Below are 26,187 nucleotides of genomic sequence, written 5' to 3' on the forward strand. Positions count from 1 at the left end.
AGAGCACGCTTCGTTCAAAGAAACCTGCCCGCTAAAGAGCACGCTTCGTTCACAGAAACCTGCCCGCTAAAGAGCACGCTTCGTTCACAGAAACCTGCCCGCTAAAGAGCACGCTTCGTTCACAGAAACCTACCCGCTAAAGAGCACGCTTCGTTCACAGAAACCTACCCGCTAAAGAGCAGGCTTCGTTCACAGAAACCTACCCGCTAAAGAGCACGCTTTGTTCACAGAAACCTACCCGCTAAAGAGCACGCTTCGTTCACAGAAACCTACCCGCTAAAGAGCACGCTTCGTTCACAGAAACCTACCCGCTAAAGAGCACGCTTCGTTCACAGAAACCTACCCGCTAAAGAGCACGCTTCGTTCACAGAAACCTACCCGCTAAAGAGCAGGCTTCGTTCACAGAAACCTACCCGCTAAAGAGCACGCTTCGTTCACAGAAACCTACCCGCTAAAGAGCACGCTTCGTTCACAGAAACCTACCCGCTAAAGAGCACGCTTAGTTCACAGAAACCTACCCGCTAAAGAGCACGCTTCGTTCACAGAAAGTTGACGAGCTCAAGTCTGTATTGAAAGCACAGCAGTCGCTTTTTACCAAACCGACAGCTAACAGTAATTCTGCAACAGAGGCATCCTTCCGTGTCAGCCATTTCTTGGCTAAACATAATAAATCGATCATCGATGGAGAGTTATACAAGGAGGCAATGGCCTTTGCCGCAGAGACGTTATCCAAAGATTTCAAAAACAAAGAGGACATTAAACATGCTATCAGAAGTGTGCCACTTGGCCCAGCCACTGTTACAAGAAGGGTAGAGTCGTTATCGGAGGACCTGAACCAACAAGTGCTCAAGGATTTATCACTTTGTGAGTGCTTTTCGCTGCAATTTGATGATTCCCAGGATATGACAGACACTGCACAGCTGATGGGGGTTGTTCTCATGGATTTTAAGGATTCAACTACTAAGGAGTCTTTTCTCACCCTTTTACCATTAAAAGGGAGGACAAGAGGTGAGGACATTTACAACGAGTTTAAACATTATGTGCATGATAACAGCATTCCCATTCATAAGCTGGTAGCAATCACTACAGACGGGATACCGGCAATGCGTGGGGTGCATTCGGGCTTCATTGCACTGTGCCGTCGGGATCCCGATTTCCCAGAGTTTTTGAACTATCACTGTGTGATCCATCAGCAAGCACTAGCTAGTAAAGTAGTGGACTTGTCTCATGTCCTGACAGTTGTCGTTATGATTGTTAATTCGATTCGTGCAAAATGACTTCAGCACCGCTTGTTTAAATCTGTATTAGATGAGCTTGATGCCGCATAAGGTGACTTGATTCTCCACGCTTGCGTAAGGTGGTTGAGAGGTTGATTTGTTGACTTGCTGCCCGAGATCAAATAATTTCTGGAGTCACGAAATGAGGAGCATGAGGAACTGTCTGATGATGCATGGCTGCTAGACTGAGGTTTCCTCACAGACATAACAGCAAAACTGAACCAGCTCAACTATGAGCTTCAGGGAAAAGACGTGGCACACATGATCCCTCCGTGCTTCTACACCTGCATTGCTTGCTGTTTGGGGTTTTAGGCTGGGTTTCTGTACAGCACTTTAACCTGTCTGACTCTGGCGTTCCGTCAGCGGAACTCCTCCCACATTCCACTGAAAAGGCAGAGCGCGAAATTCAAAATATATTTTTTTGAAAAATTTAACTTTCACACATTAACAAGTCCAATACAGCAGATGAAAGGTACACATCTTGTGAATCCAGCCAACATGTCCGATTTTTAAAATGTTTTACAGCGAAAACAGCACGTATATTTATGTTAGCTCACCACCAAATACAAAAAAGGACAAACATTTTTCACAGCACAGGTAGCATGCACAAAGCCAACCTAACTAACCAAGAACCAACCAAACTAACCAACAAACAACTTCATCAGATGGCAGTCTTATAACATGTTATTCAATAAATCTATGTTTTGTTTTAAAAATGTGCATATTTCAGGTATAAATCATAGTTTACATTGCAGCTACAATCAGAAATTGCACCGAAAGCAGCCATAATAATTACAGACACCAACGTCAAATACTCATCATAAAACATTTCTGAAAAATACATGGTGTACAGCAAATGAAAGACAGGCATCTTGTGATTCCAGACAATATTTCCGATTTCTTAAGTGTTTTACAGCGAAAACACAATATAGCGTTATATTAGCTTACCACAATAGCCAGAAACACAAGCCATTCCCCAGGAGTAAAAGTTAGCGATCGTGACAAACCAGCAAAAGATATATAATTTTTGACTAACCTTGATAAGCTTCATCAGATGACAGTCCTATAACATCAGGTTATACATACACTTATGTTTTGTTCGAAAATGTGCATATTTAGAGCTGAAATCAGTGGTTATACATTGTGCTAACTTAGCATATTTTTCCCACAACGTCCGGATATTTTTCTGACACTTTTTCTGACACACATATTCTGACCAAATGACTATTCATAAACATAACTAAAAAATACATGTTGTATAGGAAATGATAGATACACTAGTTCTTAATGCAATCGCCGTGTTAGAATTCTAAAAATAACTTCATTACGACATCCAGCTTAGGTATAGCTAGAGAGTACCCAAAAGCTGGGCGCCAACGACTAGTTCACATGTACGACAGATATATGAAATAGCATCATAAAATGGGTCCTACTTTTGCTGATCTTTCATCAGAATGTTGTACAAGGGGTCCTTTGTCGGGAACAATCGTTGTTTGGATTTAGAACGGCCTTTTTCCCTCTCGATTTAGCAAGCACACTTGCCAAGTGGCGCGAATCTCTCCATGTCAACAAACGGAAGAGAACGGAACACGGCAAAAATCCCGAAGAAATTTCAATAATCTGATTAAACTATATTGAAAAAACATACTTTACGATGATATTGTCACATGTATCAAATAAAATCAAAGCCGGAGATATTAGTCGTCCATAACGGCAGCTTATGAGAAGGCAAATCCAGGTCCCTCCTCGCGCTCTCCAGAAAACAGGAAACTGGTGACACGTCATGCGAGTCCAGATCAAGTTACACACTCAATTTCTTCTCTCACTGCTTGTCGACATCTAGTGGAAGACGTATGAAGTGCATCTAAACTAATAAATAACAAGGACTTTAATAGGCAGCCCCTAGAAGAGTGCATCGATTTCAGATTTTCCACTTCCTGTCAGGAAGTTTTCTGCAAAAAGAGTTCTGTTTTACTCACATATATAATTCAAACGGTTTTAGAAACTATAGAGTGTTTTCTATCCAATAGTAATAATAATATGCATATTGTACGAGCAAGAATTGAGTACGAGGCCGTTTAAATTGGGCACGATTTTCCCCCAAAGTGAAAACAGCGCCCTCTGTCCTCAACAGGTTTTAAGATATCAGCTGATGTAAGAAGGGCTATATAAATACATTTGATTTGATCAGCGCTGTCAATGCCTTTAAGGTCAAGGTGGGTGTGTGGACCTCTCAGCTGAGGAATGGAAGGCTGGTGCACTTCCCAAACCTGGAGAAAATGTTCCAAAACATTGGAAACAAAGATTCTTTTCTCCCGCAAGAATTCTCTGCCCACCTGGAGAAACTGGGATACAAATTCTACAGGCGTTTTCAGGAGTTAAATAACATAGGGGAGGTTGTTGCATTTATCTCAAGCCGTTTCCTCCCCATTGAGATTGAGGAGGTGTCCCCCAAATTCCAGTAAATATTTGCTTTACCAGTCGGAGTTGACATGGAGATAATTGAATTGCAAAATGACATTGAGTTGAAAACAAGTTTAAGAGACAGTGACCTTTGAGGTCTTGTGAACACTGAAAGTTTTCCCTCCTTTCATCCTGCGCACTTAAGGTGAAGGCCTACTTTGTATCAACATATCTCTGTGAGATGGCCTTTTCACGGATGAAAATAATAAAGTCAAAGAACAGGTCTTGTCTAACTAATAGACATCTCACAGACAGTGTCAGACTTGCTGTGTCAAACTATGAGCCAGACTACAGAGCACTTGCTGATGGTGTGCATCACAGCCGTCACATTGAATGTGTGTGGGGAGGGGATCTCATCCACAGCCATCAGAGTGAGTGAGCATTGCCAGTTAGAAATGTGTTGTAGGCCATATTGTTTACAAAAGGATATGATCTGTGTTGTATGCTGTTCAAAAAGGGAAAGTGAAACAGTACTGTACATGATTGGCTTAGGCCTGTAATTGACTGATCATTGAGGTAATGAATGGTAGTAGGGCTGTAATTGACTGATCATTGAGGTAATGAATGGTAGTAGGCCTGTAATTGACTGATCATTGAGGTAATGAATGGTAGTAGGCCTGTAATTGACTGATCATTGAGGTAATGAATGGTAGTAGGCCTGTAATTGACTGATCAATGAGGTAATGAATGGTAGTAGGCCTGTAATTGACTGATCATTGAGGTAATGAATGGTAGTAGGGCTGTAATTGACTGATCATTGAGGTAATGAATGGTAGTAGGCCTGTAATTGACTGATCATTGAGGTAATGAATGGTAGTAGGCCTGTAATTGACTGATCATTGAGGTAATGAATGGTAGTAGGGCTGTAATTGACTGATCATTGAGGTAATGAATGGTAGTAGGGCTGTGATTTGTGCTAAAATATTTTTGGAACAATTGAATGATGTGACTGTTCTGAATGCTAGTTGTACTTACTTGAGTATTGTCATTTTGAAGTGTCTTGAAATCTGATGTTTAAAAAGGGAAAGTGAAACAGTAGTGTAAATGATTGGCTTAGGCCTGTAATTGACTGATTATTGAGGTTATATATGAATGGTGAATGAGTAGTAGGCCTGTGGAAATATTGAAAAATGAAATATGACTGTTATTAAATGTTGAATGATAGCTGCACTTACTTCTGATTATTCTATTTGTATAATTACATGAATACTTTGCTTGTGACTGACAGGTAACAAAATAAAGAATGTCAAAGTGGAACTACATTGTGGCCTTGTTTTTTCATAATTTTTCTGCAAGTGGTAGGTTCTGGTTTACATTTGGACTTGGTATGTGATCTTAGGCATGATTAGGTTGGTGACCACTGTCCTAAAGCCTTTCACCAGCATGTCCTAAAGCCTTTCCCAAACATGTCCTAAAGCCTTTCCCTTTCATGTCCTAATCCCTTTCCCCAGCATGTCCTAAAGCCTTTCCCTAGCATGTCCTAAAGCCTTTCCCTTTCATGTCCTAATCCCTTTCCCCAGCATGTCCTAAAGCCTTTACCGAAAGTGTCCTTACGCCTTTCCCCTTCGTATCCTGAAGGAAAAACACTCAATCACATGAATACGAAGACAATTTTTTTTTCAAGTTTCAAATTGTATTCATTGTATGTACAGGATACACATGGTATACACGGCTCAACAAAATGCTTACAGGCAGGTTTCTTCTGGACAATGCAACAATAATAAGAAATAATAAAAGATAAGAATACAAACATAAAGTAAATGGCTCAATAGATTAGAATAAACATTTTAGCATCAGTATAATACAGGAAGGCACAATATTTACACTTTTACCTGGGGAGGGGGAATTGGGTGGGCAAGTGTTTAAATTGTGCATTAATAGTAAATAAGAGTCTGGTAGAACCAATTGTGATGTGTGTGTAGCATGAATGTGTGTGTGTGTGCGTGCGTGCGTGTGTGTGCGTGTGTGTGTGTGTGTGCGTGAGAGCGTGTGTGCTAAGGTGCGGAGAGTCAGTCCAGTTCAAGTCTTCAACAGTCTGATGGCTTGTAAATAGAAACTGTTTACAAGCCATCAGATATTTTATCGCTGTCACTGGCTGTTTTAAACAAATCCCATATTCAGGTTCAATCTGAAATGTTTATATTACAGTGCATTCGGAAAGTATTCATAACCCTTCTCCTTTTCCACATTTTGTTACGTTACAGCCTTCTTCTAAAATGGATTCAATTATTTTTGTTTCTCATCAATCTACACACAATACCACATAATGACAAAGCAAAGCAGGTTTTAATTTTTTTTGTTAATTTATTAATAATAAAAAACTGAAATACCTTATTTACATAAGTATTCAGACCCTTCACTATGAGACTCGAAATTGAGCTCAGGTGCATCCCAACTTGATTGGAGTCCACCTGTTTGATTGGACATGATTTGGAAAGGCACACACCTGTCTATTTAAGGTCCCACAGAAAGACAGTGCATGTCAGAGCAAAATGCAAGCCATGAGGTTGAAGGAATTGTCCATAGAGCTCCGAGACAGGACTGTGTTGAGGCACAGATCTGGGGAAGGGTACCAAAACATTTCTGCAGTATTGAAGGTTCCTAAGAACACAGTGGTCTCCATCATTCTTAAATGGAAGAAGTTTGGAACCACCAAGACTCTTTCTAGAGCTGGCCGCCTGGCCAAACTGAGCAATCGGGGGAGAAGGGCCTTGGTCAGGGAGGTGACCAAGAACCCGATGGTCCCTCTGACAGCTCCAGAGTTCCTCTGTGGAGATGGGAGAACCTTTCAGAAGGACAACCATCTCTGCAGCACTCCGCCAATCAGGCCTTTATGGTAGAGTGGCCAGACGGAAGCCGCTCCTAGGTAAAAGGCACATGACAACCCACTTGGAGGGCACCTAAAGGACACACAGACAATGAGAAACAAGATTCTCTGGTTTGATGAAACCAAGGTTGAACTCTTTGGCCTGAATGCCAAGCGTCACGTCTGGAGGAAACCGGGCACCATCCCTACGGTGAAGGACAGTGGTGGCAGCATCATGCTGTGGGGATGTTTTCCAGCAGCAGGGACTGGGAGACTAGTCAGGATCGAGGGAAAGATTAACGGAGCAAAGTACTGGGAGACTAGTCAGGATCGAGGGAAAGATTAACGGAGCAAAGTACAGAGAGATCTTTAATGAAAACCTGCTCCAGAGCTCTCAGGACCTCAGACTGGGGCGAAGGTTCACCTTCCAACAGGACAACGACCCTAAACACACAAATGAGATATTTCAGTTTTTTTATTTTTTATAAATGAGCTTTTCATTATGGGGTATGGTGTGTATATGGATGGGGGGGACAATTTATGTCATTTTAGAATAAGGCTGTAACGTAATAAAATGTGTCGTTTAGGATGAGGGAGGACGATTTATTGTAGTGAGCATGGCCTTATTTCTATTACAGCAATTTGGATGACTGTCATTCATATTCCATTCACCCAGTTAAATGTAACATCGATAGGTTTAATTTTCCCTATACCCATCATGAGTTTGTTACAACGTAGCCTACGAATGAAAGTTTACAACTTAGGTGCACAGACAGTGACACATTCATTACTGCCTTGCACACTCTTTCCTGCATCTAGCTGATCTAGAGTGTAATTCTATTAGACAAATTCAGACAAATTCAGGTATATATATCCCAGTGGCGGTCAGTGCCGTTTAAAATGAGGGAGGCCAATACATTTTTTCCATGAGCATGGCCTTATCTCTATTACAGCATATTGGATGACTGTCATTCATATTCCATTCACCCAGTTCAATGTAATAGCGTTAGGTTTAGGCTATTACACGATACTAAATTTTCCCTATACGCATTATGAGGTTGCTACAACCTAGCCTATGAAGGGAAGTTTGCAACATAGGTGCATACAGGTCGAGAGAAAAAATGGAGGTGGCAGACAGTAACACATGGACAGACAGTGATACAGTTGCAAGCGAGAGTTTCCATTGGATAAATGTAGGTATGTTTATCCATGTTTTGAGAAACGATTTTCAACATAATCGGCGGAATGAATACAGCTCTGATCACGAGTAAACACAGTTCACTTTCATAACAGCCACCCTGTATTCCTTCTCACATCTATGTGCTCACCTCCTCTCATCTTTTCCCTTCATCACTTGTGGACGTCAATGCACAACACTTCAGCTGTGTGACCAGGCAAAAAAAACTTTCCAAGCCATACCATATCATAACTGCTGCACACAGCCCACATTGTTGTCACCATATTAGCTAAAGTAACATCATAGTCAACATAGCTAAAATAACTAACGCGTTAGTAAACCCACTACAATCATGCGGTAACGTTACAGTGTACCGTCAGTAAGCAGTTACACCGGCAGCCCCCTGTGGCAATAAATTCGTAAAACCAAAAGCTTACCTTGACTTGGAAGAGTTCCAGTGTTGTGTTGGATAGTCATAGCCAGCTAGCTAACATAGCATCCCTCTGTTTGAGCAGGGTGTTTGAGAAGGCTAAACTAGCTAGCTGCATTTGCTAACAAAGTAAGTGAAACTGCAAGTGAAAAATAATGTCAATCTCTCACTTTATATATTTCTTGCTTCTCCTTCATTTTGGAAGAAATTAATTTGTTCAAAACTGTTCAACTATTGTATCTCTCTCTCTTTGAGTCAACTACTCACCACATTTTATGCACTGCAGTGCTAGCTAGCTGTATCTTATGCTTTCACTACTAGATTCATTCTCTGATCGTTTGATTGGACACTGTGGACACTGTGCTATCTAACCTCCAAACGAGCTTCAATGCCATACAACACTCCTTCCGTGGCCTCCAACTGCTCTTAAACGCTAGTAAAACCAAATGCATGCTTTTCAACCGTTCGCTGCCTGCACCCGCACGCCCGACTAGCATCACCATCCTGGACGGTTCCGACCTAGAATATGTGGACATCTATAAGTACCTAGGTGTCTGGCTAGACTGCAAACTCTCCTTCCAGACTCATATCAAACATCTCCAATCCAAAATCAAATCTAGAGTCGGCTTACTATTCCGCAACAAAGCCTCCTTCACTCACGCCGCCAAACTTACCCTAGTAAAACTGACTATCCTACCGATCCTCGACTTCGGCGATGTCATCTACAAAATAGCTTCCAATACTCTAGTCAGCAAACTGGATGCAGTCTATCACAGTGCCATCCGTTTTGTTACTAAAGCACCTTATACGACCCACCACTGCGACCTGTATGCCCTAGTCGGCTGGCCCTCGCTACATGTTCGTCGTCAGACCCACTGGCTCCAGGTCATCTACAAGGCTATGCTAGGTAAAGTGCCGCCTTATCTCAGTTCACTGGTCACGATGGCTACACCCACCCGTAGCACGCGCTCCAGCAGGTGTATCTCACTGATCATCCCTAAAGCCAAAACCTCATTTGGACGCCTTTCCTTCCAGTTCTCTGCTGCCTGCGACTGGAACGAATTGCAAAAATCTCTGAAGTTGGAGACTTTTATCTCCCTCAACAACTTTAAAAATCTGCTATCCGAGCAGCTAACCGATCGCTGCAGCTGTACATAGTCCATCTGTAAACTACCCACCCAATTTACCTACCTCACCCCCCATACTGCTTTTATTTATTTACTTTTCTGCTCTTTTGCACACCAGTATCTCTTCTTGCACATGATCATCTGATGATTTATCACTCCAGTGTTAATCTGCTAAATTGTAATTACTCGATTTATTGCCTACCTCATGCCTTTTGCACACATTGTATATAGATTCTCTTTTTTCTACCATGTTATTGACTTGTTTATTGTTTACTCCATGTGTAACTCTGTGTTGTTGTCTGTTCACACTGCTATGCTTTATCTTGGCCAGGTCGCAGTTGCAAATGAGAACTTGTTCTCAACTAGCCTACCTGGTTAAATAAAGGTGAAATAAAAATAAAAATAAAAATAAAAATTGGGTGAACAACATGTCAGTTCGTGCTGCAAGAGCTCTGATAGGTTGGAGGACGTCTTCCGGAAGTTGTCATAATTACTGTGTAAGTCTATTGAAAGGGGTTAGAACCCTGAGCCTCCTAGGTTTTGTATTTAAGTCAATGTACCCATAAGAGGACGGAAGCTAGCTGTCCTCCGGATACATCATGGTGTTACCCTACAGAGTGCTGTTGAGGCTACTATAGATCTTTATGGCAAAATAGTATGTTTTAATCAATTATTTGTTGACGTAATTATATTTAAGATAGTTTTATCTAAAAAGAATAACTTTTAAATTATTTACTATTTTTATTTTTATAAAATTCACTGAGGAGGATGGTCCTCCCCTTCCTCCTCTGAGGAACCTCCACTGGTCTGAATACTTTTCGAATGCACTGTATATGGGGGGAAAGCTAGTAAGAAAGGCTTTCTGTTCACCAGAAGGGATACTTTCAGTTTGTCTCTCAAGTGCCAAACAAAAGCTTTGTCATAGTGACGCTGTGACATCCACGTCAGTTGAACATCAAGTGGGCCCAGAAGGCAGCTGTGTTTGGCAGGGAAACGCTGGTGGTTTCTGACACCACGGTATAATAAGGTCCCTCTTATCAGTAGCTTTCTACCTCACCATCAGTTTGGATACAACCACTAGCTGCTACGTCTCATCAGGATCTCACTACAGATTCAGTATGACTCTCACAGACTTCCTCGCTGTGTCAGATATTACTTAAACTATCAACGCTTGCAGGGGTATGGATGTACTACATTGTGCGTTTGCACTGACCTCAATTGTAACTTAATTGGTATAGGTAATGTTCTGACCTCTTCTGTAGCTTAATGGTTAAGGGGAATGTTCTGACATCTACTGTAGCTTAATTGTCATGGGGAATGTTCTGACCTCTACTGTAGCTCAATGTGTATGGGTAATCTTCTGACCTCTACCGTAGCTTAATGGGAATTGGGAACGTTCTGACCTCTACTGTAGCTCAATGTGTATGGGTAATCTTCTGACCTCTACCGTAGCTTAATGGGAATTGGGAACGTTCTGACCTCTACTGTAGCTCAATGTGTATGGGTAATCTTCTGACCTCTACCGTAGCTTAATGGGAATTGGGAACGTTCTGACCTCTACTGTAGCTCAATGTGTATGGGTAATCTTCTGACCTCTACCGTAGCTTAATGGGAATTGGGAACGTTCTGACCTCTACTGTAGCTCAATGTGTATGGGTAATCTTCTGACCTCTACCGTAGCTTAATGGGAATTGGGAACGTTCTGACCTCTACTGTAGCTCAATGTGTATGAGTAATCTTCTGACCTCTACCGTAGCTTAATGGGAATTGGGAACGTTCTGACCTCTACTGTAGCTTAATTTGTATGGGGTATGTTTTGACCTCTTCTGTAGCTTAATGGGTAAGGGGAATGTTCTGACATCTACTGTAGCTTGTTTGTCATGGGGAATGTTCTGTCATCTACTGTAGCTTGTTTGTCATGGGTAATGTTCTGACCTCTACTGTAGCATAATTTCTATGGGGAATGTTCTGACCTTTAATGTAGCTTCATGGGTATGGGGAATGTTATGACCTCTACTGTAGCTTAATTGTTATTGGTAATGTTCTGACCTCTATTGTAGCTTCATCGGTATGTGGAATGTTCTGACCTCTACTGTAGCTTAAAACCTCTAACGATTCTCCCTCCCGGATCCGGGATCCTCCTCATCAAAACAGCTGACTAGCATAGCCTAGCCTAACCCGACAGGGATATTAAATAATATAATTTCATGAAATCACAAGTCCAATACAGCAAATGAAAGATAAACATCTTGTGAATCCAGCCATCATTTCCGATTTTTTAAATGTTTTACAGCGAAAACACAATATGTATTTATATTAGCTAACCACAATAGCCAAACACACAACGCCATGTTTTCACCATGTTTCCACCGCATAGGTAGCTTTCACAAAACCCACAAATAGAGATAATATTAATCACTAACCTTGAACAACTTCATCAGATGACAGTCTTATAACATCATGTTATACAATACCTTTATGTTTTGTTCGAAAATGTGCATATTTGAGGTATAAATCGTAGTTATACATTGCAGCCACCATCACAAATAGCACCAAAGCAGCCAGAATAATTACAGAGAGCAACGTGAAATACATAAATACTCATCATAAAACATTTGTAAAAATACGTGGTGTACAGCAAATGAAAGATAAACATCTTGTGAATCCAGCCAATATTTCCGATTTTTTAAGTGTTTTTGTAACGTCCTGACCAGAGTTCTTATGTGTTTTGCTTGTTTAGTGTTGGTCAGGACGTGAGCTGGGTGGGAATTCTATGTTGTGTGTCTAGTTCGTCTGTTTCTGTGTTCAGACTAATATGGTTCTCAATCAGAGACAGCTGTCAATCGTTGTCCCTGATTGAGAATCATATATAGGTGGCTTGCTTTGTGTTGGGGATTGTGGGTGGTTGTTTCCTGTCTTTGTGTTTTGTCTGCACCAGCTAGGACTGTGACGGTTAGTTTGTTTTGTCATTTTGTACAGTGTCTTGTTTTGTGTTTATTAAATCATGGAAAATTACCACGCTGCACATTGGTCCTCAGATCCTTCTCGCCTCTCCTCGTCTGAGGAGGACGACGACTTAGACTGCCGTTACAGAACCACCCACCAAACTCGGACCAAGCAGCGTGAGTACGAGCAGCAGCGGCCCACTACACAGGAATCATGGACATGGGAGGAAATTCTGGAGGGTAAAGGACACTGGGCTCACGTTGGAGAATATCGCCGCTCTCGGGAAGAGATGGAGGCAGCTAAAGCCCAGGAGCGGTGGTATGAGGAGGCAGCACGGAAGCGTGGCTGGAAGCCCGTGAAGAAACCCCAAAAATGTCTTGCGGGGGGGGGGGGGGGGGGGGGGGCTAAAGGGTAGTGTGGCGAAGGTAGGTAGGAAACCTGCGCCCACTTCCCATGCTTACCGTGGAGAGCGGGAGTACGGTCAGACACCGTGTTATGCGGAAGAGCGCACGGTGTCTCCTGTACGTGTGCATAGCCCGGTGCGGGTTATTCCACCTCCCCGCACTGGGCGGGCTAGATTAAGCATTGAGCCAAGTGCCATGAAGCCGGCTCAACATATCTGGCCTCCAGTACGTCTCCTCGGTCCGGTGTACATGGCACCAGCCTTACGTATGGTGTCCCCGGTTCGCCAACACAGCCCAGTGCGGGTTATTCCACCTCCCCGCACTGGACGGGCTACGGGGAGCATTCAACCAGGTAAGGTTGGGCAGGCTCGGTGCTCAAGGGAGCCAGTACGCCTGCACGGTCCGGTATATCCGGCGCCACCTTCCCGCCCCAGCCCAGTACCACCAGTGCCTACACCACGCACCAGGCTTCTAGTGCGTCTCCAGAGCCCTGTTCCTCCTCCACGCACTCTCCCTGTGGTGCGTGTCTCCAGCCCAGTGCCTCCAGTACCGGCACCACGCATCAAGCCTCCTGTGCGTCTCCAGAGCCCTGTACGCACTGTTCCTTCTCCCCGCACTCGCCCTGAGGTGCATGCCCTCAGCCCGGTACCACCAGTGCCGGTACCACGCACCAGGCCTAGAGTGCGCTTTGAGAGTCCAGTGTGCCCTGTTCCTGCTCCCCGCACTAGCCTTGAGGTGCGTGTCTTCAGTCCGGTACCACCAGTTCCGGCACCACGCACCAGGCCTACTGTGCGCCTCAGCAGGTCAGAGTCGGCCGTCTGCTCAACGCCGCCTGCACTGCTCGTCTGCCCAGCGCCGTCTCAGCTGCCTGCACTGCTCGTCTGCCCAGCGCCATCTGAGCCATCCGTCTGCCCAGCGCCATCTGAGCCATCCGTCTGCCCAGCACCATCTGAGCCATCCGTCTGTCCCGAGCCATTAGAGCCATCCGTCTGTCCCGAGCCGCTAGAGCCGCCAGCCAGTCAGGAGCTGCCAGAGCCGCCAGCCAGTCAGGAGCTGCCAGAGCCACCAGCCAGTCATGAGCTGCCAGAGCCGCCAGCCAGTCAGGAGCTGCCAGAGCCGCCAGCCAGTCAGGAGCTGCCAGAGCCGCCAGCCAGTCAGGAGCTGCCAGAGCCGCCAGCCAGTCAGGAGCTGCCAGATCCGCCAGCCAGTCAGGAGCTGCCAGAGCCGCCAGCCAGTCAGTAGCTGCCAGAGCCGCCCTCCAGTCATGAGCTGCCCTCCAGTCATGAGCTGCCTTCCAGTCATGAGCTGCCCTCCAGTCATGAGCTGCCTTCCAGTCATGAGCTGCCCTCCAGTCATGAGCTGCCCTCCAGTCATGAGCTGCCCTCCAGTCATGAGCTGCCCTCCAGTCATGAGCTGCCTTCCAGTCATGAGCTGCCTTCCAGTCATGAGCTGCCTTCCAGTCATGAGCTGCCTTCCAGTCATGAACTGCCTTCCAGTCATGAGCTGCCTTCCAGTCATGAGCTGCCCTACAATCATGAGCTGCCCTACAGTCATGAGCTGCCACTCAGTCCGGAGCTGCCACTCAGTCCGGAGCTGCCACTCAGTCCGGAGCTGCCATTCAGTCCGGAGCTGCCATTCAGTCCGGAGCTGCCATTAGTCCAGAGCTGCCTCTCTGTCCGGAGTTGCCCCTCTGTCCTGAGCTACCTCTCTGTCCTGAGCTACCTCTCTGTCCTGAGCTACCTCTCTGTCCTGAGCTACCTCCTAAATCATGTGGGGGCCTTGGGGAGGATTCTTAGGCCGAGGTCGTGGGCGAGGGTCGCCACTCAAACGACCCTAAGGAGGGGGACAAAGACAGAGGTGGAGTGGTATCCTCGTCCTGCGCCGGAGCCGCCACCGCGGACAGATGCCCACCCAGGCCCTTCTCTTGAGTTTTAGGGGTGCGTTCGGAGTCCGCACCTCAGGAGGGGGGTACTGTAACGTCCTGACCAGAGTTGGTGGTTGTGGTTGTTTCCTGTCTTTGTGTTTTGTCTGCACCAGCTAGGACTGTGACGGTTAGTTTGTTTTGTCATTTTGTATAGTGTCTTGTTTTGTGTTTATTAAATCATGGAAAATTACCACGCTGCACATTGGTCTTCAGATCCTTCTCGTCTCTCCTCGTCTGAGGAGGAGGACGACATAGACTGCCGTTGCAGTTTTACAGCGAAAACACAATATATATTACTATTAGCTCACCACAATAGCCAAACACACAACGTCATTTATTCACCGCCAAGGTAGCTTTCACAAAACCCAGAAATAGAGATAAAATTAATCACTAACCTTGAACAACTTCATCAGATGACAGTCTTATAACATCATGTTATACAATACATATATGTTTTGCTCGAAAATGTGCATATTTAGAGGTACAAATCCTGGTTTTACATTGTGAATACGTAGCCACAATACGCCAAAATGTCCGGAGATATTTTGGACAGTCACCTAATCTAACCAAAGAACTCATCATAAACTTTACTAAAAAATACATGTTGTACAGCAAATGAAGATACACTGGTTCTTAATGCAACCGCTGTGTTAGATTTTTAAAAATAACTTTAGTACAACATACAGCATGCAGTATTGTGAGACAGCGCTCACATATTCTCCGCCTTGTTGGAGCCAACATTTACCACAAAAATAGGAAATAACATCATAAATATTCTCTTACCTTTGTTGATCTTCCATCAGAATGTTGTGCAAGGAGTCCTAGTTCCAGAATAAATCGTTGTTTGGTTTTAGAATGTCCAATTCTTCTGTCGAATTAGCAACTTTGGCTAGCATTGTGGCGCGAATATGCCCATCAACTCTTGGCGCCTGGAACGAAAAATTCCAAAAGTCCCAATAAACGTCGAATAAACTGGTCAAACTCGGTTGAAAAATCCTACTTTATGATGTTTTTCTCATATGTATCCAATAAAATCAGAGCCGGAGCTTTTCGTCGTGTATACGTAACGCATTTCAAAAGACGATGTGGATTTCCCCTGTGCGCCGTTGAAAACTGACAAAAGAGCGGACCTGTCACTCCAAAAGCTCTTATTCGGCCTCACATCAAACTAGACACCCCATTTCACCTTCTACTGCCTGTTGACATCTAGTGGAAGGCGTATGAAGTGCATACAGATCCATAAATAAAAGCCAGTTGAATAGGCAGGCCCTGACACAGAGCCACATTTTCAGAATTTTCACTTCCTATATGGAAGTTTGCTGCCAAATGAGTTCTGTTTTACTCACAGATATAATTCAAACAGTTTTAGAAACTTCAGAGTGTTTTCTATCCAATAGTAATAATAATATGCATATTGTATGATCTAGAACAGAGTACGAGGCCGTTTAATTTGTGCACGATTTTTTCCAAAGTGAAAACAGCGCCCCCCTATTTAGAAGAAGTTAACCTGTCTAGCCCCGGGGTTCCGCTAGCGGAACCCCCCCCACATTCCACTGGAAAGGCAGCACGCGAAATTCAAAAAATATTTTTTTGAAATTTTTAACTTTCACACATTAAAACGAGCCTCTACCCCGGATCCGGGAGCACCCCCCCCCCCCCCCCCCCCCACACACTGATTAGCATCGCTAGCATAGCGTCACAATTAAATAGTAGCATCTAAATATCATTAAATCACAAGTCCAAGACACCAGATGAAAGATACAGATCTTGTGAATAAAGCCACCATTTCAGATTTTTAAAATGTTTTACATGGAAGACACAATATGTAAATCTATTAGCTAAACACGTTAGCAAAAGACACAATTTTTTTACTCCAACAGTTTTTTCCTGCGTCAGTAGCTATCACTAATTCGACTAAATAAAAATATATATAGCCACTAACCAAGAAACAACTTCATAAGATGACAGTCTGATAACATATTTATGGTATAGCATAGTTTTTTTTTGAAAAATGTGCATTTTTCAGGTATAAATCACAGTTCTACATTGCAGCTGCAATCTGAAATAGTGCCGACGCAGCCAGAACAATTACAGAGACCAACGTCATATAACTAATTACTCATCTTAAAACATTTCAGAAAAATACACAGCGTACAGATATTGAAAGCCCAACATCTGGTGAATCCAAACAATATTTCAGATTTATTAAATGTTTTATAGCGAAAACAAAATGTAGCGCTAAATTAGCATAGCTACGCCAGGCAGAACTAGCTGGGCGCCCACGACCAGTTCACATGCACGACAGATATATGAAATAACATCGTAAATTGGGTCTTACTATTGCTGATCTTTCATCAGAATGTTGATCAAGGTGTCCTTTGTCCAGATGAATCCTTGTTTCGATTCAGAATGGCAACTTTCCCACTTCATTTAGCATTGGTACTGGTCGAGTGGCACGGATCTCTCAAACGAAAATAAAATCAGAGAACGGAACACCGCAAAACTCCCGAAAAAATTCAAATAATCTGATTCAACTATATTGAAAAAACATACATTACGATGATATGGTCACGTGTATCAAACAAAATTCGAGACGGAGATAGTTTTCATCCGTAACGGCAGCAAAACAGTAGACAATCGCACCTCCAAGTCGCGCGATTCAGAGAACCGGAAGTTGTCGGTCACGCCAAAGAAATAGGTCTTATTTCACGTCAGAACAAGATAAACAAAAAAATTCTCCTCTGACGTCCTCTTGACACCCAGAGGAAGGCGAATGAAGTGTGTTTCGGGTCATAGGTGGCGTGACCATATATAGGCAGAGCGTTGAAGCGAGCATAGACATCTTGCATTCTACTTCTTGGTCAGGGAAAGTGCTGTCAAATGACTTGTGTTTCTCTCAGAGACAAAATTGAAACGGTTTTGGAAACTAGAGATTGTTTTCTATCCAATGGTATTAATTATATGCATATAGTAAGAGCAATAATTGAATAAGAGGCAGTTTAATCTGTAGAGCAAATTATGCTAATGCGAAAACAGCACCCCCTGTATTCTCAAGAAGTTAACAAGTCCAATACAGCAAATGAAAGATAAACATCTTGTGAATCCAGCCAAAATGTCCGATTTTTTAAATGTTTTACAGCGAAAACACCACGTATATTTATGTTAGCTCACCACCAAATACAAAAAAGCACAGACATTTCTTTCACAGCACAGGTAGCTTGCACAAAACCCCCAAATAGAGATAGAATTAGTCACTAACCAAGAAACAACTTCATCAGATGACAGTCTTATAACATGTTATACAATAAATCTATGTTTTGTTCGAAAAATGTGCATATTTCAGGTATAAATCATAGTTTTACATTGCAGTTACAATCACAAATAGCACCGAAGCAGCAAGAATAACTACAGAGAGCAACGTGAAATACCTAAATACTCATCATAAAACATTTATGAAAAATACATGGTGTACAGCAAATGAAAGATAAACATCTTGTGAATCCAGCCAATATTTCAGATTGTTTAAGTGTTTTACAGCGAAAACACAATATAGCATTATATTAGCTTACCACAATAGCCAACCACACAACCGCATTCATTCACCGCAAAGGTAGCGATCGCAAAAAAACAGCAAAAGATATAAAATTATTCACTAACCTTGACAAACTTCATCAGATGACAGTCCAATAACATCATTTTACACAATACATATATGTTTTGTTCGAAAATGTGCATATTTAGCGGTACAAATCGTGGTTTTACAATGTGAATACGTAGCCAAACTGCACAAAATTATCCGGATATATTTCTGACACTCACCTAATCTAATCAAAGAACTCATCATAAACTTTACTAAAAAATACATGTTGTACAGCAAATGAAAGATACACTAGTTCTTAATGCAATCGCCGTGTTAGAATTCTATAAATAACTTTAGTACGACATACAGCTTACTTTATAGCAAGACAGCGCCTGCAATGAGGGTGGAAAATAGTAGTAAACATTTTCGACAGAAATACGAAATAACATCATAAATGGTTCCTACTTTTGCTGAGCTTCCATCAGAATGTTGTACAAGGAGTCCTTTGTCCAGAATAATTGTTGTTTGGTGTTAGAATGTCCTCTTCTCCTGTCGAATTAGCAACCAAAGCTAGCCAAGTGGCGCGAAGTTGTCCTTCTTCACCAGACGCAGAGAACGGAAAACGCCAAAACTCCCGATAAACGTTCAATAATCTGATAAAACTATATTGAAAAAACATACTTTACGATGATATTATCACATGTATCAAATAAAATCAAAGCCGGAGATATTAGCCGTCTATACCAAAAGCTTTTCAGAAGGCAATCCAGGGTTCCTTCCCGCGCCTTGCTGAACAAAGGAAATTTGGGGTCACGTCATTCCAAGAGCTCTTGTTCGACCTCAGATCAAGCTAGACACCCCATTCCACCTCCCACTGCCTGTTGACATCTAGTGGAAGGCGTATGAAGTGCATGTATATCCATAGATTTCAAGCAAATGAATAGGAAGGCCCTGGAACAGAGCCTCGATTTCAGATTTTTCACTTCCTGACAGGAAGTTTGCTGCAAAATTAGTTCTGTTTTACTCACAGATATAATTCAAACGGTTTTAGAAACTTGAGAGTGTTTTCTATCCAATAGTAATAATAATATGCATATTGTACGATCTAGAATAGAGTACGAGGCCGTTTAAATTGGGCACGATTTTTTCCCAAAGTGAAAATAGCGCCCCCTATCCCAAAGAAGTTTTAAGCTACAGTAGACTTCAGAACATTCCCCATAACAAATAAGCTACAGTAGAGGTCAGAACATTTGTCATACCAATTAAGCCTCAGTAGAGGTCTGAACATTCCCCATACACATTAATCTACCGTAGAGGTCAGAACATTCCCCATACCCATGAAGCTACAGTAGAGGTCAGAATATACCCAATACCTATTAAGCTACCGTAGGGATCAGAACATTCCCCATACCCATGAAGCTACAGTAGAGGTCAGAACATTCCCAATTCCCTTGAAGCTACAGTAGAGTTCAGAACATTCCTCATGTCCATTAAGCTACAGTACAGGTCAGAACATTCTCCATACCTATTACGCAACGGTAGAGGTCAGAACATTCCCCATACCATTTCAGCTACTGTTGAGGTCAGAACATTCCCCATACCCATGAAGCTACAGTAGAGGTCAGAACATTCCCCATACCAATTAAGCTACAGTAGAGGTCAAAACATTCCCCATACCAATTAAGCTACTGTAGAGGTCAGAACATTCCCCATACCCTTGAAGCTACAGTAGACCTCTACTGTAGCTTCATGGGTATGGGGAATGTTCTGACTTCTACTGTAGCTTAATTTGTATGGTGAATGTTCTGACCTCTACTGTAGCTTAATGTGTATGGAGAATGTTCTGACCTCTACTGTAGCTTAATTTGAATGGGGAATGTTCTGACCTCTACTGTAGCTTAATGTGTATGGAGAATATTCTGACCTCTACTGTAGCTTTGTGGGTATGGGGAATGTTCTGACCTCTACTGTAGCTTCGTGGGTATGGGGAATGTTCTGACCTCTACTGTAGCTTCATGGGTATTGGGAATGTTCTGACCTCTACTGTAGCTTCGTGGGTATGGGGAATGTTCTGACCTCTACTGTAGCTTAATTTGAATGGGGAATGTTCTGACCTCTACTGTAGCTTAATGGGTATGGGGAATTTTCTGACCTCTACTGTAGCTTAATTTGTATGGGGAATGTTCTGACCTCTACTGTAGCTTCATCGGTTTTCGGAATGTTCTGACCTGTACTGTAGCTTAATGAACATGGGGAATGTTCTGACCTCTACTGTAGCTTCAAGTGAGTTGGGAATGTTCTGACTTCTACTGTAGCTTAATTGGTATGTGGAATATTCTGACCTCTACTGTAGCTTCATGGATATGGGGAATGTTCTGACCTCTACTGTAGCTTAATAAGTATGGGGTATATTCTGACCTCTACTGTAGCTTCATGGGTATGGGGAATGTTCTGACCTCTACTGTAGCTTAATGGCATGGGGAATATTCTGACCTCTACTGTAGCTTCATGGGTATGGGGAATGTTCTGACCTCTACATTTAACATTTAAGTCATTTAGCAGACGCTCTTATCCAGAGCGACTTACAAATTGGTGCATTCACCTTATGATATCTACTGTAGCTTAATAGGTATGGGGTATATTCTGACCTCTACTGTAGCTTCTTGGGTATGGGGAATGTTCTGACCTCTACTGTAGCTTAATTGGCATGGGGAATATTCTGACCTCTACTGTAGCTTAATTGGTATTGGGAATGTTAGTTTGGCAGCCCCCCGCACCTCTCTAAACCTCTATATTTATGTGCATCTTTAGGAGGGGTCGGGTTAAAAGCAGAATTTAAATTTCAGTTGGACCTTGTTTGCAATTGACCAATACAATTATTTGAATCTTAATCTTAGGGGTGTTAGGTTGCCCATAGGGTCTCATGACAGCAGTATATCTTTGTGTATATGATTGTGGCTTCACAAATGTGTTTATATTAAGACTCAAGAAGTCCAATGAAAAGGAAACTCAGTGAGATTTGAGCTACTAACTTCAAACGTCAGCGGTTTGTTTGGTCACTTGTCATTTTGCATTGTCCATTCTGCTATTAGCAAACGACTCCTTCAGCCCAAATAAGTTTTTTGCGATGGTAGGATTGTCCAAGAAGTCTCCCCCTGAGATTGAGAAGATCTTCATGATCCTGGACCAGGACAAGAGTGGCTACATCGAACCGGACGCGCTACAGTTGAGTCTTAATATAACATACTTGAACCCATGATCAAAACAGCAGCTGATACTAAGCAGATATCACACCAATAATTATTTCTCTTTAATTTCTCAACAATTGTTGCCTAATACAAGTACTTCTGTGTGTGTGTGTGTGTGTGTGTGTGTGTGTGTGTGTGTGTGTGTGTGTGTGTGTGTGTGTGTGTGTGTGTGTGTGTGTGTGTGTGTGTGTGTGTGTGTGTGTGTGTGTGTGTGTGTGTGTGTGTGTGTGTGTGTGTGTGTGTGTGTGTGTGTGTGTGTGTTAGGCTTTTCCTCCAGAACTTCTCCAAGGGGGCTCGTCCCCTGACAGCAGCTGAGACCAGTGCCTTCCTCCTGGCTGGGGACCAGGACGGGGATGGAAAGATAGGCTGGGATGGTAGAGCTAGTAGGCAACGAGGGCCGGGGCCAGAGTTAACATTTATGATTCTTGTGTCAGTTTAAGGATCACTGGATCAGAAACTTAGTTTTGAATGTGGTTGGAAAGTAATTCAATCTCTACATTCTGCATATGAGCACATTTAATGAGTTAATGAGCACATTTCATTTTTGGTTTGTTTGTGTCTCTCTATCAGAGTTCTCCAACCTTGTTATGTCTTCATAAAGAGATAAAGAGGAGGAAGATATGTATTTTGACAATTTGAAGACCAGCTGTACATGGTCTGTGTGAATCTGCTCAGTGCCTTCTTGGGTTGGTCCAGTCTCTGTTTATCAGTACTAGTAGTATAATCTGAGGTAGTTTTGACGAAGGAAAATATGATATTGTAAACCAACACAAATAAACAGTCTTTGGCTTAACCCTTGCCTTGCCTGCAGCTGTCTTTCTCTGATGGAAAGTATATACATATACTGTATCTGGGTTTGACAATAACTAATATAGCACCTGTCTTCATATGACACTATGTGATGTATCCTAGCCATGTCATTGACAGGCTGGGCCTTGCATGAACATGAGCATGTGTCCCAGGGTAAGGAGTCAAGTCAACAAATGTCTATATTCCTCTCCTGTGTATCCAACTGCAGTAGATCATCCAAACCAAGTCATTTCCTCCTCATGATTATATGAAGGGCAGACGAGGGATTAAGTTTCTTGCTATAAACTGATAACTTTGGAACCTTTCAACTGTCAAGAAGATTATGTATATGTTTCTATCAACAACAACAGCAACTTTTACATTTTTTAAATGAGACTGTGCTGGTATGGAGGTGATTTATATTGTTTACAAGTATGACAAGCACAATATCGTCTAGCATAAGAATGATGAATATATGCAAAATAATGATCAAGTATAAAATCGAGGCCCATGAATATAGCAATTTGCAGCAAACAGAGACATTAGTGTCCATAATGGTTAATACTATAATGTACACTAGCTTAAAACAGTTACATTTGTATATAAATCATATAAAACTAAATGATCTGATTTGACATATACTAAATGGTTCATAACTGGTTTATGATGTAAGACTTGTTCTATACATTCAGAAACTCACTGAGGTTGCAGATAAGGGGTCATATTACAAAAACAATATGCATTGCAGTCATTTTACCTCCAACATGCAGCTGAATGAGTAGATGAGCTTGCGCCCAAAAATGCACGCCTTGCGTTTCACCAAGGACTGCATGCATATCCTTAGTTGAAAGGATAAAAATAGCACAATTTGACTACTAGACACATTTTTCCAAAACTAACCCTAAGCATATGGTGTGCGTTACACCTTGAAGGGCGAGAGTATATAATGTGAGAGCTAAAGGAGAATTGCTTCATCCGGCCCTACACTGAGATACAGCAGCCTCCTCGCCACTAATCCACTAATCTTCCAAAGGTGAGTTCCCTCAATCGGACTGATGTTCTAATTTACTGACCACCAATGGTTTTCAACATCAACAACATGCAAAGATTTTTATTTACAACCTCCATGGAATACATTCAATAAAAATGAAGAGAGAAACGTTTCTATCTGGAATGTGTTTGGAGTTGGAGTTTAAAAAAATAAAAAAATATGGGACTTCAAGTGTTTACCTGAGAGATGGAGATGGAGGACTTATGCCATGGTTTTGGCTCACGAGGAATGTCAGTTCGAGGACCACTCTGAAAAAGACTTACTGTCACTGGCAGACATGTCTTACTCAATCTTTCTTTCTTAACCAATGCTTGTTCTCCATCTAAATTTCCATGGCTGGACTTTCATGACAGTGAAAGTCCTATGTGAATCTTTGTGTGTGAATGGTTGAGAGACAGAATAGAAACAGGTCTAGCAGAGCTAAAGGTCATGGGTCACAGCATACTACTGTATGGGTGCTGGCCTACTGTAGTGTCTTGCATTGGGGCACTCTGCCTTTGAGCACAGAGGAGCTAAGTTTGGAATGTAAACTTGTAGGATACAGATAAAACAGAACCAATGCTATTTCTTATCCATTTAAATCCATGAATGAACTAAATAATTAGTTAATTAATTAAAGAACATTTGAGAAAAGGTCTATCTACATATATCTATAAGCCTAAGACAGTTTTCTTGACAATAGTTGTGGTTATCAGTCAAAAGATAGTCTATGTATTTACTGTTAAATATTTATGTTCAGGACTTTGAAAGTGTTTCTCTCGCTCTCTTCTCTCTTCTATCACTTTCTCTCTCTCCATTTCTCAGAATCTAAAAATGGCTTTCAAGGGAATGCTTAAGGATGAGGATATCGCTGCTGCCCTCAAGCATTGTGCAGGTGTGCTACACTTAATTGATTTATGACGATCAATGTCAGTGAAAGTGGAAGGGGCCATATTGACCAGGTTTAATCATCCATGAGCAGGTTGTGATGTTGAAATGACCACTGTGTTTATCCCTCACAGCTGCTGAGTCCTTCAACCACAAAGAGTTCTTCGCCAAGGTTGGCCTGGCCGGCAAGTCTGCTGAGGATTTGAAGAAAGCCTTCTACTTCGTTGACCAGGACAAGAGTGGCTTCATTGAGGAGGATGAGCTCAAGTAAGTCTCATGTTGATTCAGTTGCCAAAGGCTACCTTACTGTCCAGTACAATGCAACACTACCCTTGAAACTGAAATTAATACCAGTGCATATCTTGACTATTCCTTGCTCTCTACCCACCAAGTCTCATATTCATTTGATTGCATAGGGGTAACATAAACACACCCTTCAACTGAAATATACACCAGTAACCTACATATTTGGGCTATTCCCTTCTGACTATTCTGAGGCCAGAAATGTAAATCTTTCCAACTAAAATAGATCCATGGGTCAATTCGAGGGTCGAATGCATTTTTATTCAACGAATGAATTCAAAAGTCATGAATTCACATGGGAAAATAGCACACAATTTTCAAAAAATGCTTCCTCCCTCTCTCCTCCCTCTCTTCCTCCCTATCTCCTCCCTCCTGCTCTCCCTCCCTTCCTCCCCCTCCCTCCCTCTGGCTCTCCCTTCCTCCCTCCTTCTCTCCCTCCCTCTCTCGCTCCCTCTCTCCCTCCCTCTCTCGCTCCCTCTCTTCCACCCTCCTCCTCTTTCTCCAGGCTGTTCCTCCAGACCTTCTCTGCTGGTGCCAGAGCTCTGACAGATAAAGAGACCAAGGCCTTCCTTGCAGCAGGAGATGTTGATGGTGATGGCATGATCGGAGTAGATGGTAAACAAATCGCTTTTACACATTTCAATTAAACTATCAAACTAGCAACTATGTACTTTACCCTATTCAGTTGGCCAAGTAACTGTAACAAGTAACTAGGCCTCCCTAGTGGCACAGCGGTCTAAGGGTTCAATCCCAGGCTGTGTCACAGCTGGCTGTGACTGGGAGACGCATGAGGTGGCGCAATTGACCCAGAGTTGTCTGGGTTAGGAGAGGGTTGGGCCGGTCGGGATGACCTTGTCCCATCGCACTCTAGCGACTCCTTGTGGCAGGCCAGTCACATGCACACTGACTTCGGTAGCCAGCTGTACAGTGTTTCCTCAGACACATTGCGGAGGGCTTCCGGGTTAAAGCGAGCATTGTGACTTGGCAGGGTCGTGTTTCGGGGATGCATGGCTCTCTACCTTCCCCTCTCCTGAGTCATTATGGGAATTGCAGTAATGGGACAAGACTGTAACTACCAATTGGATATAAAAGTACCCCTAAAAATAACAACTACTTTTAGTAACGTGTAACTACTTTTAGTTACACATAACTACTTTTAGATGCCAAAATGAGGATTTTATGAGGTGCATTTTTTAAAAGATCTCATCAAGACTGCCACTGCAATAACTGTTGTTGTTTCCTCCTTGTTTCCACAGAGTTCGTCACCTTGGTGAACGCATAAGTCATCTATCATTGGCTTGGTTATCAGAGAACCACAAATCTGCTGTTGAGGTTTTGTCCTGGCCCGCTGCCTGTCACATACTGCATCTTTTTTATATTCATTTTATTTATGAATGTCGCACAGACTGTTTTGACTGTAACCCCACACCCCCAAAGCGTGTTGACTGTTATGTTTTTTAAATATGTCTTATGTTCGCATTCAGCCGGTGTGCAAAGTTTTACCACCATGCTTTTGCACTTTTTGAAAATTGAAATAAATTCACATTTGGATTAGCACCGACTTTTGTTATTAATCGAACATTGAGTGTCACAACTGAGGAAGTCCTTCAAAAAACTAAAGAATGTTTATTTATAATATTAGAGTATATAGGACTGATTCAGCACTAGCTACTCCGGGATTCCCACCTGGCATTACTCCCTGGAGTACTGAGAAGTAACTGTATATAGTGAACAATGCAATACATCATGTGACCACAGGTTCACATAAAGTTCAAACAAGATCCACCTTCTGGCA

The 26,187-nt window shown here is 42.6% G+C and overlaps 1 protein-coding gene across 3 annotated transcripts; it reads left to right on the forward strand.

Moving 5' to 3' along the window:
• The first annotated feature begins 10,337 nt into the window (after positions 1–10,337).
• On the forward strand, positions 10,338–25,946 carry LOC129862255 (parvalbumin-2-like). 3 transcript variants are annotated; one of them, XM_055933746.1, is made up of 5 exons: positions 10,338–10,459; positions 24,027–24,096; positions 24,224–24,356; positions 24,898–25,007; positions 25,649–25,946. In XM_055933746.1, the coding sequence occupies exons 2-5, from the start codon at positions 24,036–24,038 to the stop codon at positions 25,672–25,674; spliced, it is 330 nt and encodes a 109-aa protein (XP_055789721.1). In that variant the 5' UTR covers positions 10,338–10,459; positions 24,027–24,035; the 3' UTR covers positions 25,675–25,946. The 3 variants fall into 3 exon arrangements, with proteins under 3 accessions (XP_055789721.1, XP_055789726.1, XP_055789712.1); XM_055933751.1 differs by having other exon boundaries at positions 10,338–10,396; XM_055933737.1 differs by lacking the exon at positions 10,338–10,459 and adding an exon at positions 23,096–23,204.
• The last annotated feature ends 241 nt before the right edge of the window (positions 25,947–26,187 follow it).

Source organism: Salvelinus fontinalis, chromosome 1, assembly GCF_029448725.1.
Source record: "Salvelinus fontinalis isolate EN_2023a chromosome 1, ASM2944872v1, whole genome shotgun sequence".
Taxonomy (NCBI): Eukaryota; Metazoa; Chordata; class Actinopteri; order Salmoniformes; family Salmonidae; genus Salvelinus; species Salvelinus fontinalis.

Excerpts from the sequence above, each read along its gene's own strand:
- LOC129862255 (XM_055933746.1), top strand. The coding sequence starts at position 24,036 with ATGGCTTTCAAGGGAATGCTTAAGGATGAGGATATCGCTGCTGCCCTC. Across the intron at positions 24,097-24,223 it reads TGCCCTCAAGCATTGTGCAG|CTGCTGAGTCCTTCAACCAC; the intron begins GTGTGCTACACT and ends TATCCCTCACAG. Across the intron at positions 24,357-24,897 it reads ATTGAGGAGGATGAGCTCAA|GCTGTTCCTCCAGACCTTCT; the intron begins GTAAGTCTCATG and ends CTCTTTCTCCAG.